Genomic DNA, 15,595 nt, shown 5'->3' on the forward strand with positions numbered 1-15,595 from the left:
CTGAACTGGAGAACCTTGATCAGGACCTCGATGGGGGCTGGGATGAGGCCTTCACTTTGGATAAATAGGGAGAGGTCTGTTCTCTCTTGATTCTTTTCTTTGCTATTTCCCAGCCCTCCCTCTACTTTCTCTTCTCCTCACTATTTCCTTGAATAAAGTCTTGCTGATTGATTGATTTCTTTTTCTTTTTTTTTCTTTCCTTTCATATTTACCTGGTTTCTCTTTCCTCTGGCTTTTTTCTATCTCTTTTCTGTTTCTTTCCATCTCTTCTCTCTTCTTCTGTTCCCTTTCTTCTTCTCTTCCCCATCTCCCCTCTCTTCCCTCTTTTCCTCCTCCTCTTCTCTCTTCCTTCCTCTTTTTTCTCTCTTCTATCCCCTTTTTCTCTTCCCTCTTTTCCCCCTCTCCTCTTCTGTTCCTTTTCTTCTCTCTCCCATTTCTCCCCTCCTCCTCCTTTCTCATCTCTTTTCTCCCCTCCCCCTCTCTCCCCTTACTCATTCCCCTCCCCCTTCCCTCTCCTCTTTTCCTCTCTCCATCCAGCATTTTGGATGATCCATTTTGGAACATCATTGTGTGACAGCCAGAAGAGGGAGCAGATTGTGAAATCTAGGGTAAAGACAAGGTGTAGTTTGATAAGCCTACTAGATCTTTTAATTAAAATTTTGTGATTTCAATTTTAATCATGAGTTTATAATTATCTTATGTTAAACAATAGAGGTGATAAAAATAAGTCAGATCCATAAATATAATATTAATTTTATATATATATATATATATATATTTTTTTTTTTACAGAAACTGCTTGGGCCTTATACTGGGCCTTTATTCTTAGCTATGCCACTTGGGGAGGGGGCATTTCTCCTTTATTCTTTCCATCCCCATTAACTCCCGTCATGGTCCCCACCCCATAACTCAACAGCAGAGCTGGAGGGTGGGCCTCAGCAATGCCAAGAGCTCTCATTGCTGAATACCACCCCCCAACACACACACACACACACACACACACACACACACACACACACACGGCTTCTCCCCAAAGTACCCAGCACCAGTGACTCAAAAATAACAGGTGTTGATTTGCATATTGCTTTGCATACAATTTGTATGTTATTCATTGACAGAGCAGAGAAATTCTCCCAGCCCCACCCTGTAGCTCTGGCCCCACTCTCCCCAAAGCACCCTCCCCAGTCCCTTTCCTTACTGAGGGGTTCCCACACCCCCTTCCAGCCTCGGTCCATCTTCTGGTACAGTCCACCCAGACCTTGGGTCACACTGGGCAGTCCCAGTCCGGGAAGATCTGAAGTCAGCTGCTGCTCCGGGGCTCTCAGCTGCAGCCCTGCCACCACTCCCTCTCCCTTTTCTCCCCACTCTCCACCCTCAATGTAACAGGAAACATTGATTTGGTGTCTTAGGGGCTGTGGCCTCACTCGAGTTGCCTGATAGATTGGAATCGATTTCTCTGGTCATTTGCTGGAGCTGCTCAGTGAGGGGAGAGAGGAAGAAGGACCACACAGTCCTCCCTGTGACGGAGGAAAGTGAAAAGGGAAGGAGGGGAAATGGCAGCAGAAGGTGGAAGGTTACCTTTGACTTCTCTCTAGTCCGGGCATCCCAGTGGGTTATGAATCTGCGTCCCACCCCTCCTCCCCAACTATACCAACTTCTTAACCCTCTTTTCCCAGCTCGCGAGGGGAGGAGGACAAGGTCCAACCTTTCTGAGTTTGGGAAGAAATGCCCCTTCCCTTGTTGGTCTAAGCATGTGATAAATTAGCAGAGTGTGACAGACATCCTGTCCAAGGCTAACCTGGAATTCCCCAAGGATGTCAAGGCCACAGCAGTTCTTTGACCCCAAGGGCAAAGCTTCGAGTCTCCTCCCTCAAATCCTAAGAGGCTAGGTACATTGCCTCTAAGGGGGCGGGGGATGCTGTCCCTTCTCTTTCCCTCCCCCACCCTTCCTCCCAGGGTCCAACGGGATATGAGTCCTAGGAGATCTGGAGTATTCTGCTTTCAGGGGCCTTGAGAACATCAACCCAGCCACCCTCCTCCTCGGCCCCAGCCCCTGTCCTTCACTCTTCCAGGAGTTGGAGGGGTGAGGGTGGAGGTTGGGCTCGGGCAGACGTGAAAGTGGTTAATTCAGCTTTGGTCGGGGATGCTGCCGGGCGATCGCGACCCCCACCTCTTGCTCTGGGAAGAGGGCGCGTGGGGTGGGGGCACCTTTCTGGGCGGGGGCACCCTCCTAACCGCCTCCGCGGCCGCCTCGGCCCCCCTGTCTCTCTCCAGCTGCCGCCACGCTCCCTGCGCCCCCTCCCCAACCCGCGGCCGGAGATTTATGGGACTGCAGTCATAAAGTGGGGCTGTGAGATCCGTCAGATTGGCTTGCAGCCGTGGCTCCCGCGGCTCCCGCAACCCCCCAGCCCACCTCAGCGTTTTCGCCGGCCGACCCTGGCACGGGGGTTGGGCTGGATGGGCTGGGGAAAAAAGGAGTCCTTTCTTCAGCCTGGGCCTCGCCCCCGGAGCTTGAGGCTGCTCAGACAGGCGCGCTAGCCCCAGGGGAAGGGTCGGGTGGGAGGAGGGCTAGGCCAGGCTCTCCGGACCTCTAACCTCGGCCGCCCCTCACCTGCTCACACCCCTCCTCTGCCGATCCAGGCCTGGTAAGCGGCTGCCTCAAAGATCCCCATCCGTTCGTCCCCATCGCTCAGGGGAACCGCGGAAGAGGGACGGTGCAGCCTGGGGAAAGAGCCGCGAGCTGCCCAGGGGCAAGTGAGGGGGTGGGGAAGGGAGAAGGGAGAGTATGACAGAGTGAAAAGTTGGGGGAGGAGAGGCTTCTCCCCACCTCCGCCCCCCCCAGCTGTGCTTTTCACCATTGGGGGGTGTCTTTTTTTATTCTCTTCCAGAGCTAGAGCTGTGATCCTAAGGAAGGGGCAGGAGCCAGCTTGAGGGAAAGGGGAAAGAGGGAAGTAATGAAGAGGCTTAGCCATTTTGATTAGGATTCAGGTCATTTCCCCCAATCCCTTTCCACCATGACTCCTTACTCCTTTTCCACTAGACTCCTCTAGCTTTTGAGGGTGTGGGTGAGTGGGGAGACTTGAGTGGAACCTCTTATCATGGTCAGATGGGAGGCCAAGGCGCCAGGGAGGAGTTCCAGGAGCTAGCCAGGGAAGGACCTTGCCTTTGTGCCTGGCTAAGATGTTGACCATGGCCACTCAGTTCTCAGAAAAGCCTAGAACTCGAACTGGCCAGGAGATGGTCTCACTCACAACTGCTGCCACCCACTCCTTAGAGATGGAGGGTGGAGGTTCCTCCTCTACCAGAAGTGGCTCTTCTCCACTCCTCCCCCTCCCCTTCCCTTTCTCCCTCTTCCCTTTGCAAGATAGTAGAAAAATAGGATATGCATTCAAAAGCCCTGAGTTAATACTCTAGCCTCTGCTACTTACATATGTGTCACTTTTCCTCTCTGGGCCTCAGTTTCCACATCCATAAAATGGAGGGATTAGACTAGATGATCTCTAAGGACCTGCTAGCTCTAAATTCCTTAATAAATACAATGATCCAAACGGATTGATCTTGGGCTAACAATAAGTATAGACTTAATTTAAGCATTGTTAGATTCTCTCTCTAAAAACTTCCTATTCCTTGCGGGTCAGACAGAAGCTTGGACTAGGCCAGGGCTAATGAATGGTGGTTAAGTGGAAGAGGAAGTGAGGGATGGAGAGAATCTGGCTGGGGCACCAAGCGGTCATTAAGGCTTCTAAAAGAGTTTGCTCACTCATGTTCTCTCTCTCTCTCTCTCTCTCCCTCCCTCCCTCCCTTTCCCTCTCCCTCTTCCTCCTTCTGTTCCTTTCCCTCTCTCCTTCCTTTCTCTCTCTCCCTCTCCTCTCCCTCTTTCCCCTTTCTTCCCTTTTCCCTTCCTCTCTCTCCTACACTCTCCTACTCCAAGGAAGTGGTTCAACAAATAAGTTTCCTAGGTAGACTTCCCCATTTGCTATGTGAGAGAGTGAGGGAGTGTAATGAAGGGATATGAGGTTGTGTGCCTATCTTGCCTCCTCAAAGATGTTGCAAATTCTCTGAAGGTGGAGACTAGGTCCTGCAATTCTGATTTGTTCCTTATAGTGCCCAACATATAGGATCATATGATTTAAAGTCAGAAGGGGGGGGGACATCTAGGTGGCTCAGTGGATAGAGCACTGGCCCTGGAGTCAGGAGTACCTGAGTTCAATTCCGGACTCACACTTAACACTTACTAGCTGTGTGACCCTGGGCAAGTCACTTAACCCCAATTGCCTCACTAAAAAAAATTAAATAAAGTCAGAAGGGGAAACTGAGGCTTGGAGCTGTCAATTGCTGAGATCATACAAGTAATAAGTAGATGAGCCAGAATTTGAACTGAGGTCATCTGATTTCAGATCCAGTGCTCTTCCCATTACAATGTGGCTACCATAGATAGTACTTAATAAAGACTTGTTGATAGATAGATTAAAGACAAGCTAATCTGGTTTTGATGTGTTTCCAGGGTGAGAGGGAGGGGGCTGAGCCATGATGGGCGTGTGATTATATATGATCGCATGGGTTAGGGAATCCATGTAAGACTGTAAGTAGAAGCTTGGTGTGAGAAGGGAAGGCAGAGCTGGGGAGGGAACAGCCTCTGGCTGGGTGTTTGGTGGCAGGTGAGTGCTAATTGGCACCTGGGAGGCTTAAAGTGGGTGTCAAGACACTGGATGGTATGGTAGGAAACAATGGCTTCTGCTGGACAGTGGAGTTGGGGAACAGGAAACTGGGGTCCAGGGGAATAACTGAATTGAAGGGAGCCAGGGGAGTTTAGTGTCAAAGTGGGTATTTGGTAAAGGGGATGGTGGTGGTGATGGTGATGATGATGGGGTGTGTGTGTGTGTGTGTGTGTGTGTGAGAGAGAGAGAGATAGCCAACCCAACCCTCGGCCTATTCTTTTCCTTTTCTTGTGCTTTCTCCATGTTGTGTGTTTTCCTGTAAGTCCCTACCCTTTGCCCTGAAGCAGGGCTAATGTTGGAGGATGGGAAGGGGTGGGTCTAAATGAAGTGAGGGCCCCTGGGTCTTAAACTGTTCTGTCTTTCTCCTTCCTCTCACTGTCCTTTCTGTCACTAGCCTCTCTCCTGTTTGTCCTTTTGTCTGTCTCTCTCCTGGGTGGGGGATGGGGTAAGGATGGGAAGGGGGACTCCACGACCTCAATTCCTTCCTTAGGAGTCACCTCAAGTACTCTGAACTCCTAACACCAGGACTCATGGTCTCCCCTTGCACCTGGCTTTCCACAGTGCCCTCACTCAATCTGCCCTAATGATCAGGGCAGTTATATCCCATATATGGTGAATTAAGAAGGAGAAAGAGCAGGGACAAGGTTCAGCCTTGTCCCTAGAGAGAAGATGCTTGAAGAAAGAACTGACAGTTTCATTTTTTCACCTTTCAGAAGAATTCTTTTCAAATAGATCCCTTTCTGCACTCAACCCAACCCAGCAAATGATATGGTAGGGAAAAAAACACTGTCTCTGGAGTCAGAAGAGCTGGGTTCAATTCCTGCCTGGGATACTTACTACCTGTGTGACCTTGGGCAAGTCACTTAATAGCCCTTGGCCTCAGTTTCCTCATCCATAAGATAAGAGACTTGGACTAGTTCACCTTTGAGGTCCCTTCCACCTTTAGATCTCTGATCATATTATCACAAGAAAGACACAAGACCAGACTGAGGGAAATGTGAGTCACTGAAGAAATCCAACCATGTTGTTAGGATTCTACTCACTTCCAACATCTCTCTTTTTTTTTCTACCAAGACTCCTTTCTCCCCTTCCCCTAGCCAGTAGAGTGGGGAGCGTTGAGTGGGCCATTTTTGACCCTGCCTGTGCCCTCCTCTTTCTTTCCTTCTCCCCACCCCATGCAGATCCTGAGCGGAGCAGCCCCCCGATGCTGTCTGCGGATGATGCGGAGTACCCAAGAGAGTACCGGACCCTTGGGGGTGGGGGAAGTGGGGGGAGTGGGGGCCGGCGCTTCTCCAATGTGGGGCTCGTGCATACTTCTGAGAGGAGGCACACGGTGATTGCAGCCCAGAGTCTGGAGGCACTCAGTGGGTTGCAGAAGGCAGATGCAGAGCGCAAGCGAGATGCCTTCATGGACCATCTGAAGAGCAAGTACCCCCAGCATGCCCTTGCCCTCCGAGGCCAGCAGGACCGACTCCGAGAACAGGTGAGAGGTTGCGGTAGCATGGCATGCTCTTCTTGTTAATGCTTAAGCTCCTGGGGTGCTGACCTTTTACCCAGAGGGTTCCCAAGGGCCACTGATCCTCCAAGCTTGAGTCCTCCAGAGTTGAACTTTGAGCACTGAGCAGATAGTTTGGCAGTCGACACTGGAATCACTTCTCAAGGTTCAATTTTGCTGGTCCTCTATGTATCCTGGAGAAAACTTAATCCTGTTTACCTTTCCCAGGGGGGAGAGAAGAGTGGCCTCGGCCCTGAGGCCTGGCATCTATCAGGGTGGTTGGCTGTCTTGGAAAAGAATGCTGTCTTATCCTATGTTTTACTTGCTGACTATTTGGGGGTATAAGTGAGAGGTTGGTTGGGGGAAGGAAGCCTTTTTAAGCACAGAGCCTTCCCTATCCCCTGTACAGCCATGTGGTGGACAAGGTGTTGGGGCCCAAGAACCCTGGCTACGAGGTGGCCTGGTGTCTGAGTTGGAAGAAATGGCCAGGTTACCGTTGGCTATGGGCCTGGGTTAACTTTGGTCCTTTCAGGCTGAGTTGACCTTTTGGAGTTGGGCATGAAGACCTGGGAGGCTTCCATTGTCGGGGACAGAATTAGGGAGTCCTCAAGCTTCCCCCACGTCCCACTTCTCTACCATCTCCCTACCATATGTTCTAGGATTCCAGGCAAATGTCTTTTTTTCTCTCCCTGTTCTGCAGTTTTATGACTGTTGTGTGAGTAAGCCTGGGCAGGAAGGGAAAATGGGCTCTCCAACAGTAAATCTAACTGGGTAGGCATACATCCAATGTAGTAGATTGATTGATCATGACTTACTTGATGGTTCTTGAGAGTCACTGGCATCTGATCTCTTTTGTATTGTTATCCGGAGCCCACCGATCCTTGCCCAGCCCATCTTGGATGCTTCCTTCTTTCCCTTTGTCTTCTCTGGGAAACAGATGTTGGTTTTCCAAAGGGGCTTTATTGGCATAAAGGGAAAATAACAATGAAAGAGCATGGGATTATTATATTATAAAGCAGGAGACCAGTTAAAGCGATAAATGCTGGACTTCAAATTGGAGGACCTGAGTTTAAGTCTTAGTTCTGTCACTCAGTAGCTTAGCTATGTGGCCTTGAACAAGGTATATCCCCTCTTTCCGTCTCAGTTTCCTTATCTGTAAAATAGGCAGTGGGCTAGTCCGCTTATATTCCAAAGGTGTCCTAAGTCTGGTTACTGGTACAGGGACATATTTTCCTGCCTCAATGACCCTTCCCTTCAATCTACCTAGTTTCTATTTAACCTGGCTGGAGAAAGTCATCCTTAACCCTAACCTGAGCAATGCTCAACACCTGGTTTTTCCTCTCATCCAAAGTTAGAGCCCTTTCTGGCTTCTCCCAGGAAAATAGGACTATGAACAAAGGTTCCAGTCCCATTGATTGGGTCATAGATAGATTCTTCCATGGAGAAAACTTTTTGCACATTTCTAATATCCTCTTGTATATGGTGGGAAAGTAATCAGCATGTACAGTTCTCACAAATGGTAAGGGAAGCGTCATTTCTTGGGAAATTCAGGAGACTGGGGTCAGAGTCTGTGAGGGAGGAAGTATTCCATATCTTTGGGGAGGCTTCTTTTATTTGCTAATCTGGTATAATCTCCTTGTAAGGAGGGAGATGAGGCATAGTAATAGGTCGATCATACCTGTCTCGTTGATATTGAGAGAGTTGTCTTTTAAACTGTCTCTGTATCTTCAGGTTATGTGTTCCTGGAAGAGCATCGCTCCATCTTGCCAGTAGACAAGTTCTTTCATGAGTCTGACTTGTGGCTATAGCTTGGGAGATATTGAAGTCAGTCTGATATGCTGGTATATCAGATTTCTAGCCCCTAATCACTTGGGCCTTCCTCTTTCCTGCTTTCCATCCCAGGAGGTCTTCTCCACTTCTTGGCATGGAATAATGGGAAGAACCATGGATTTAGATTTGAGGCTTAGGTTCAAATCCTGATTTTTTGACTTCTCAAAGCTGTGTGACCTTGGGCAAATCTCTTAACCTCTCTGGGCCTCAGGTTCATCTTATTTTTTCCCCCTGAGTTTTGTCTTTAAAATGGGGAGCAGGGTTGGAGTTGGTCTCTAAGATGCCATGCAGCTTTACATCACAAAATCATAGATTTAGGTCTGGAAGGAACATTCCGTGTGTGGTCCTATAAGGTGTGTGGCTGTGGAAAGAAAGAATGCTGGGCCTAACTTTGCTGCTTTTTAGCTTTAGACGCCCAGTTTTCTCCCCCAGTAAATGGGGGAATTGAAGAAGCTCATTGGTTCTTAACCTTTAAAAACTATTTTTGTCATGTACCCTCTTGAAAAGAGATCTCATTTTAAAGGATGCTGCCTATATCCTGTAGTTGTCTATATTCAGAGAAATAGGGCCCAGCAGTTAGACTCTAGGAGAGTTCCTGAGCTGGCTTAGAGACTGCTGTCCTTGCATATGGTCTGGGAAGGGATGAGTTGTCCATCAGCTAATGACCCTTTCCCTTCTCCACCCCAACTAAGTACCCAGGACTCTTGGTCCTATCCTTGTTCCTGAGAGGAGGGACATTCCCCACTCCCCATCTACGCCTCTAATCTTGACTGGATCCCAGGCAGAGGAAAGGTACTAGTGCGTCCCAGTCACCTCGTGTTCATAGCAGACGCCACCTTCATGCTTGTCAATCTCTCGGTTCACCCGGTGGTGGGGCTTCAAGTTGTGTTGGAAGAATATGCAGGAAAGAGAAGGCAATGTCAAATTTCAGTGTCATTCATTCATGTGTTTATTTGCTCATCCATTCAGTCTTTCAACAAGTATTGATTGAGCACCTAAATATATCAGGAGCCCATGCTGAGGAGACAGTTTGCTTCCACGAATAGACAGTAATGCTCAAAACCAGGAATACCTGGGGTCAAATCCTGCCTTTGACACATATTGGCGGTGGGATCTTGCCCAGCTAGGCGACTATAGTTTCCAGAATAGGGGCTGATCTGCAGTAGTAGAAGGAATTTTCCCATCTGGGAGTTCCTATCCTATGCTATTCAGGGTCCTGTACAAGGGACTGAGAGGATTACAAAGAATGAGACATGGTCTCCACCCTTGTGAAGCTTAAGTCTAGTTGGGGAGATAGGGCTAAACCATATGGAAGAACTAAGTAAATCACATTGAGCAAGCGGTATGTGACCAGATGCCAGGATGAGAGGCTGAGAAGAGAGATGTTCATGGTGGGCTAATGACTGGGCTAATGGAGGAATGAAAGAAGTCTAGGATAGTAATCAAGGGTTCTGTCCTTTTTCTGTCACTAACTTACTCTGTGACTTCATTATTAGTGGCAGCCAGATGGCACTAGATAGAGCCCTGGGCCTGGATTCAGGGAGACCCTTCAGGACGTTTCACCCTGGACAAGTCACTTTACCTCTTTTGCTTCAGTTTCCTCAAATGTAAAATGGGAATAACAGCACCTACCCAAGCAGTCTTGTTATGAAGCTCAATGAGATAATTTTCATAAAGTGCTTAGCAAAGCGCCCAGAACATAATAAGTGTTATATAATGCTTATTCTCTTCCCTGTTCCGGATCTTGAAGTGAGAGGATTGATTTAGAAGATTCTCTGGGGCAGCTAGGTGGTGCAGTGGATAAAGCACCAGCCCTGGAGTCAGGAGGACCTGAGTTCAAATTCGGCCTCAGACACTTAACACTTACTAGCTGTGTGACCCTGGGCAAGTCACTTAACCCTCATTGCCCTACAAAAAATAAAAATAAAATAAAATAAAATTCTCTTTATAGAAGATTCTCTAAGGTTCCTCCTATCTCTGACCTTGTGTGAATCTGGTCAAAGAAGAAGGTGGGGGGCAGGGAGCTAGGTGACAAAGTGAATAGAGCACTGGTCCTGTAGTAAGGAGGGCCTGAGTTCAAATCTGACCTCAGCCACTTCCTAGCCTTGTGATCCTGGACAAGTCACTATACCCTATTACCGCCCCCCCCAAAAAAAAGACCTTATTAAAATAAAAGAAGGTGGGACTTGGTTTGAGGCCTGAAAAGGGTGGGTGGGATTTGGTCAGGTGGTAAGAACATCTTTCAGGTGCTCTTAGAGGTGAGTATGAACACAGAATGCAAAGGCCCAGATGAGCTGGAGTGGAAAGGTCACATGAAAGTATATGGAAGAATAGTCTGGGTGGGCCTAATGAATGGGTGTTTGAAGAGGGAGTAGGAAGTGATGTGATAGGTTCCATCTTTTGGATGGGGAGAGACTGGAGTCAGGGAGCCTCCTTAGGAGACTGAAGCAGGAACCCAAGTGTGAGGTGCTGAGGGCCTGTACTAAGGTGGTGGTCAGGAGAAAGGTGGAAGAGGTATTCCAAAGAAAGTTGATAGATCTTGGTGACAGGCTGGTACCGGGAGGTGAAGGTTTGGGGTGGGGCAGTTTGGACAAGACTTGTAATTCCCCAGATATTGGGAACTCTTGGTAAGGAAAAGTCTGTCAATGCAGGTCAGCAACAAGAATGCAATTTCTAGTCATAGAGAGTTGCCTGATAGGGTCACACAGACAGGGAGGTATAAGAGGCATACTTGAGCCTAGGTCTTCCCAAATCTCTCACTAGTCACTATACCATGCTGCTTTTTAACACTGTATCACTGGACACAATGAAGGAAAAGGAAGAATGGAAGATGTCTGAGATTCTGAGCTTGGGTGACTTGGGTGGCACCATCATTAGAAACAGGGAAATTTCGAGAAGAAGGATGGTAGGTAGGATGGTTAATTCAGCCCATATGCAGCTTACCATGATGGGCTTTGGGGGTGGGATACAAAGACAAGAAAAGCTGTCTCTGCCCTTGAAGAGTACATTCTGCTTGGGTATGCAATGTGTAAAACGATTAAGGACAAGAAAGAGTAAGGAAAGAGAACTGAGGGGGAAATCAGGAAGGCATTGCATGAGAATTGGCACCTTAAAGATTCTTAAATGAAATTTTATAGATTCTAAGAGGGTGAGGCAAAGGGGGAGTGCATTCCAGGTATGTGTGTGGGGGGGTGTAAGAAGCCAGGGGGCAGGAGATAAAACACTTAGTTCAGGAATCTGCCAGTTGACTAGTTCAACTGGAATGAAGAGCCCATGAAAGGCCATATGCAAGACAAGAAAGCTGATGGCAGGCTGAGGAATTTGCATTTTATCCTAGAAACAATAGGGAGCCATTGATGACTTTTGAGCAAGAGTGACATGGCCATACTTGACCGTTAGGAAGATTATTTTGGCAGGTATATGGAGGATGGATTTAGAGGTGGGAGATGATGAAAACAGAGAGATCATCGAGGAGGCTATTTTACTAGCCCAAGTAAGAGGTGATAAGGATCTGAATGAGGCTGGTTGGCTATGGGAGTAGAGAGATAGGGATGGATGGGAGGGATGTCATGGTGGCAGAATCAACAGGAATTGGCAACTACTTGAATGTGAGGGAAAGGGAGAGGAAAGGCAATGCTGTCATTGAAATTGTCAACCTGGCTGACTGCAAAGATGGTACCCTCAACAGAAATCAGGAACTTGGGAGGAGGGGTAGACTTGGGGTGGGAGGGTGGGAAGTTCATTCCTTTTTGGACATACTGAGTTTCAGATGAGATTAAGTCATCCAGGTGGAGCTGTCCAGCATGTAGTGGGTAATGCAGGACTGGGTTTCATGAGAGAGATGAGGGCTGGATATATTGATTTGGGGGCACCTGCTTTAAGGCAATGTTTCAATCCATGGGAGCTGATGAGTTCATCAAGAGAGAGGTGTAGAGGTGAGAAAGAAGGTGTTGAGAGAGAAAAGAAGATCCAGGATAGAGCTTTAGAGGACATCAGTGCTTAGGAGGCAGGAGATGGATGATAATGTAGCAAATGAAACTGAAAAGGAACAGCCACACAGATCGGTGGAGAATGGGGAGAACAGTGTCACAAATGCTGAGAGAAGAGAGCGGTTTCCAGGGGAGGGGGTGGTTAATAGTGTCAAAAGCTGCTGAGATGCCAAGAAGGATGATTGCAAAAAGACCATTGGATTTAGCAGGCAAAAGATCATTGGTAACCTTGGAGAAAGAAGAGTTGTTACTTGGAGAATAGAGCATTTGGGTCAGAAGTCAGATTGCAAGATGTCCACATAGAGATTTCCTGAAGGCGTATTGAACTTGACCCTGGGAAAGAGGTCAAGACTAGAGATATAATTTGAAAGTCATCAGCATAGATATGAAAATGGAAGGGATGAAACAGAATCACTTAAAAGGAAAGAGTGAAAAGGAAGAAGGGCAGCAGACAATGTCAGATACTGCAGAGGTCAAGCAGGGTGGGGGCTAGGGAAAGACCTTGGGCAGTAAGGAGATCATTAGGAGCTTGCCTTTATGAGAGAAGTTTCTTTATATTGGAGGGTGTTAAAGGAGAGGGTGAATGATAAGGAAATGAACTTCCACCTTAAGATACCTGTAGATAAGGGTGACAGTTTTAGAATTGGAGTCAGATGAGCTTTTTCATATGTCTACAAGGGCTCTAGTCAAGGCTGCCCCTTCCTTATCCTTGATTTCCAGCCCCCAATCCCTTGGGCCTCCCTATGTCTCTCTTGCCCTCCATCCCAGGAGGCCCTCCCCCCAAATCCCCCTAACGGGGTGTCCCCCCTTCACACACACAGGTTGGCGGCTGGACAGTGGACCACGTGTGTCTCCTCAGTTCCCTCTGCTCCCACCTTCATGGCGACTCTGCCCCCACTGTGGCTGGCCAGCCTGCCCAGGTGAGTTCACCTCTATCCCAAGCCCATAGACCTGGGCAGGCAGGGAAAGGGAGCCAGGGTAGAAAGGGCAGGGGAGGGGGCACACACCTGTACCAATGTTGAGGGGTGGGGGAGGAAAGGGAATGTTCCCAGCTACTCACAAGTAGGAATCCTTAGGAGGGGGGTATCAGGAGGAATTTTTGCTTTTAAGAGAGTGAACTTGTTTAGGGGAATTTTTCTTCTACTTTTCCTCCCCAATCTTTGATACCTCCCCAGCTGACACATTTCTCCTTCACTATGCGCCCCCCCTCCCCTTCGGTCATATTGTTCATCCCCCTTATCCTGAGCATGTTTGTCCCTCTCCCTTAGTATATTATCAAGAACAGTTTGATGGCTCACTTCTGCCCCTCCTCTTGCAGTGGAGGGTTAGCCCTTGAAGCTTTCCAACAAGGATTTTGGTACTTTGCCACTCATTCAAATCCTATTTCTCCCTCCTTCATTAGGCCTCAGTCATCCCTTTCACAAAATGGGTCTCAGGTAGAGATGTCTGAGGCTCTGGAGGAGATGATGAGGGGAGGAAGCTAGGGAGTCTGGCCCTGGGGAGACAAGCTTCTAGCCTCATAGGCTCTGGGACTCCATCCCTAAGGAGAGAGAGAACGATATCCCAAACACCTTAGAGGCCACTTAGGGTACCCTGACAGTGAGGGTCAGGATGACTGCGTGAGAGAGAGTTTGGGGATCTCTTGTGTGAAGTTCCTTCCCATCCTGTCCTCCCAGCTTCCGCAATGAAGCATCTTTCCCCGTTATCACACCCCCAAGACAAAGTAGGAAGATTCTTGGGCTTCTATGAGACAGGAAGTAGTTTTCTTTTTAATCCATTAGGTTCTGAAGTATTGTTACTCTTATCTGCATCAGTGAGGAGGCCAGGCATAGAGGCTTGCAATCTTTCTTTGCCCCCCACCAAAACTGTATGTGACTTGAATGTTTGCGGTTGGTAGTCCATAGATTTCCATAGATCAGTTTGGCTGATTCAGGGAAAACAGGGATTCTGTGAGGCTGTGGAGTGGGTGGATACATCAGGGGAAGGGACTGGACCAGCTGATCCCTGAGGTCTCTGCCAGTTCTGAGGTTCTAGGATATGAGTTTGAAATAGTGGTGGCTCAGGGAGTGGAAGGCAGCTGGGAACAGCCTGGACAAGTCTGCTCTAGGGTTATTACTTTGCTATAGAAAAAATGCCCGGTAGGGAGCTAGCAGTAAAGGCCCTCTGCCATGACTTGGTATTCAGTTCTCCTGGCCTCTTTTAACTTGTACAATCCTTCCAACGCGGCTAGTTTCTGCCATTCTACAGTTCAGGTCCAGAGAGGTTCAACAGCTAACCCAGAGTCACACAGCAAGTCAGGAGCAGGTGGAAACTGGAACCTAGGTGTTTCCTCAGGCTTGGAATTGTTTGTGGAAGCACAAAGAGCAGCAGGGCCCTAGTCTTGGGGGTGGAGGGGAGTCCCCATCCACTGACTGGATGATTGGGGGGGCATCTTGGTAGAAACAAGAATTTCTCTGATTTCTCCCAAAGCTAGAGCCTCTGTGTGTGTGTGTGTGTGTGTGTGTGTGTGTGAGTGTGTGTGTGTTGCGGGGGAAGGGAGAGCAGGGGTGTCAGAGGAAGCACAGCCAGAAGGTGGACCGAGAGCCCTTCCCCCTGGCCCTTGGGCTGCCTCACCTCCCTCCCTCCCGCTGCAACCCGAATCCCAGGTGGCGGGCCGATGGGGCGGCAGTGGGCGGCGGGCCGCGAGATCGGGTGTCCGAGCTGGAGGCAGTGGCTGTGGCGGCCCTGGCAGCCTTAGCAGCAGCCACAGCAGCGGCCGCCCGGGCTGGGGCGACTGCGGGGCCGCGCCGGCGGGGCCGCGCCCGGGGGCGGGGAGGAGGAGGAGGCGCGGAGGCAGGGGAGATGTGCGCGGTGGCGCGCTGCACGGAGCCAGGTGGAGTCGCGGTTACCGGGGCGACCAGGGCCCGGGCCGGCTCGGCGGCGGCGGCGGCGGCTCGTCTCGCATTGCAGCAAAGGGCAGCGGCGGCTGCGGAGGCGGCCGGGGGCGGGGAGAGCCAGGGTGGGTGGGAGCCCAGGAGCCAGGGGGGGCCAACCCCCCTGCTCAGCCCTGCTCGATTGCGCCCCTGGGGCCAGGCCCGGGCCCGAGCGGACACACCTGTGGCCGCAGGTAAGCAGGAGAGGGAGGTGCGGCCGCGGGGCGCAGGGGAGGGGGGTGCTCCCCAGGAGGGGTGGTGGGGAGCTGGCGCTGTCTGCCGCGGGGCCGCATCCCCGCCCCCTTCCCCCTCCTCCCCCCAGGATGCAGCTCCCGAGGGCGCGGCGGCCCCTCCCCCCAACTTCAAGGAGTCATGACCTTCCCCTTCCTGCTGGCTCTGGCACCCCATCTCTCTCGCGTGTGGGGTACCTGGGGAGCCCCGTCGGTCTCTTGGAGAGGGAGGCCTCCTGCGGAGCCCATGTGGATTTGCACACCTGAAGGTGTGTGTGTGTGTGTGTGTGTGTGTGTGTGTGTGTGAGAGAGAGAGAGAGAGAGAGAGGGGGGCGGGATGGAGGCAGGAGTTTGCATGTGCCTTTGTGTGTTGTATATATGTATGTATGTGTGTACATCCTTGTGTGTACTCCTGCTTGTA

The 15,595-nt window shown here is 49.9% G+C and overlaps 1 protein-coding gene across 20 annotated transcripts in view; it reads left to right on the forward strand.

Annotated features, from left to right (window-relative positions):
• SRCIN1 (SRC kinase signaling inhibitor 1) overlaps positions 1-15,595 on the forward strand; it is a 134,285-nt gene that overhangs the window by 56,194 nt on the left and 62,496 nt on the right. For 12 of the 20 annotated variants that reach the window (XR_006356250.1, XM_044000283.1, XM_044000284.1 and 9 more), the window contains 2 exons: positions 5,900-6,201; positions 12,854-12,952. Coding sequence is in view for 16 of the 20 variants with exons in the window: in XM_044000283.1 (XP_043856218.1) it covers positions 5,900-6,201; positions 12,854-12,952 (401 nt within the window). In the remaining 4 variants the exon portion in view is untranslated. Of the gene's footprint in view, positions 1-5,112; positions 5,164-5,899; positions 6,202-12,853; positions 12,953-15,040; positions 15,139-15,419; positions 15,444-15,595 lie in introns of those variants that run through there. The other 8 variants (XM_044000278.1, XM_044000279.1, XM_044000292.1 and 5 more) reach the window with 5 other exon arrangements.

Source organism: Dromiciops gliroides, chromosome 4 (assembly GCF_019393635.1).
Source record: "Dromiciops gliroides isolate mDroGli1 chromosome 4, mDroGli1.pri, whole genome shotgun sequence".
NCBI classification, from domain to species: Eukaryota; Metazoa; Chordata; class Mammalia; order Microbiotheria; family Microbiotheriidae; genus Dromiciops; species Dromiciops gliroides.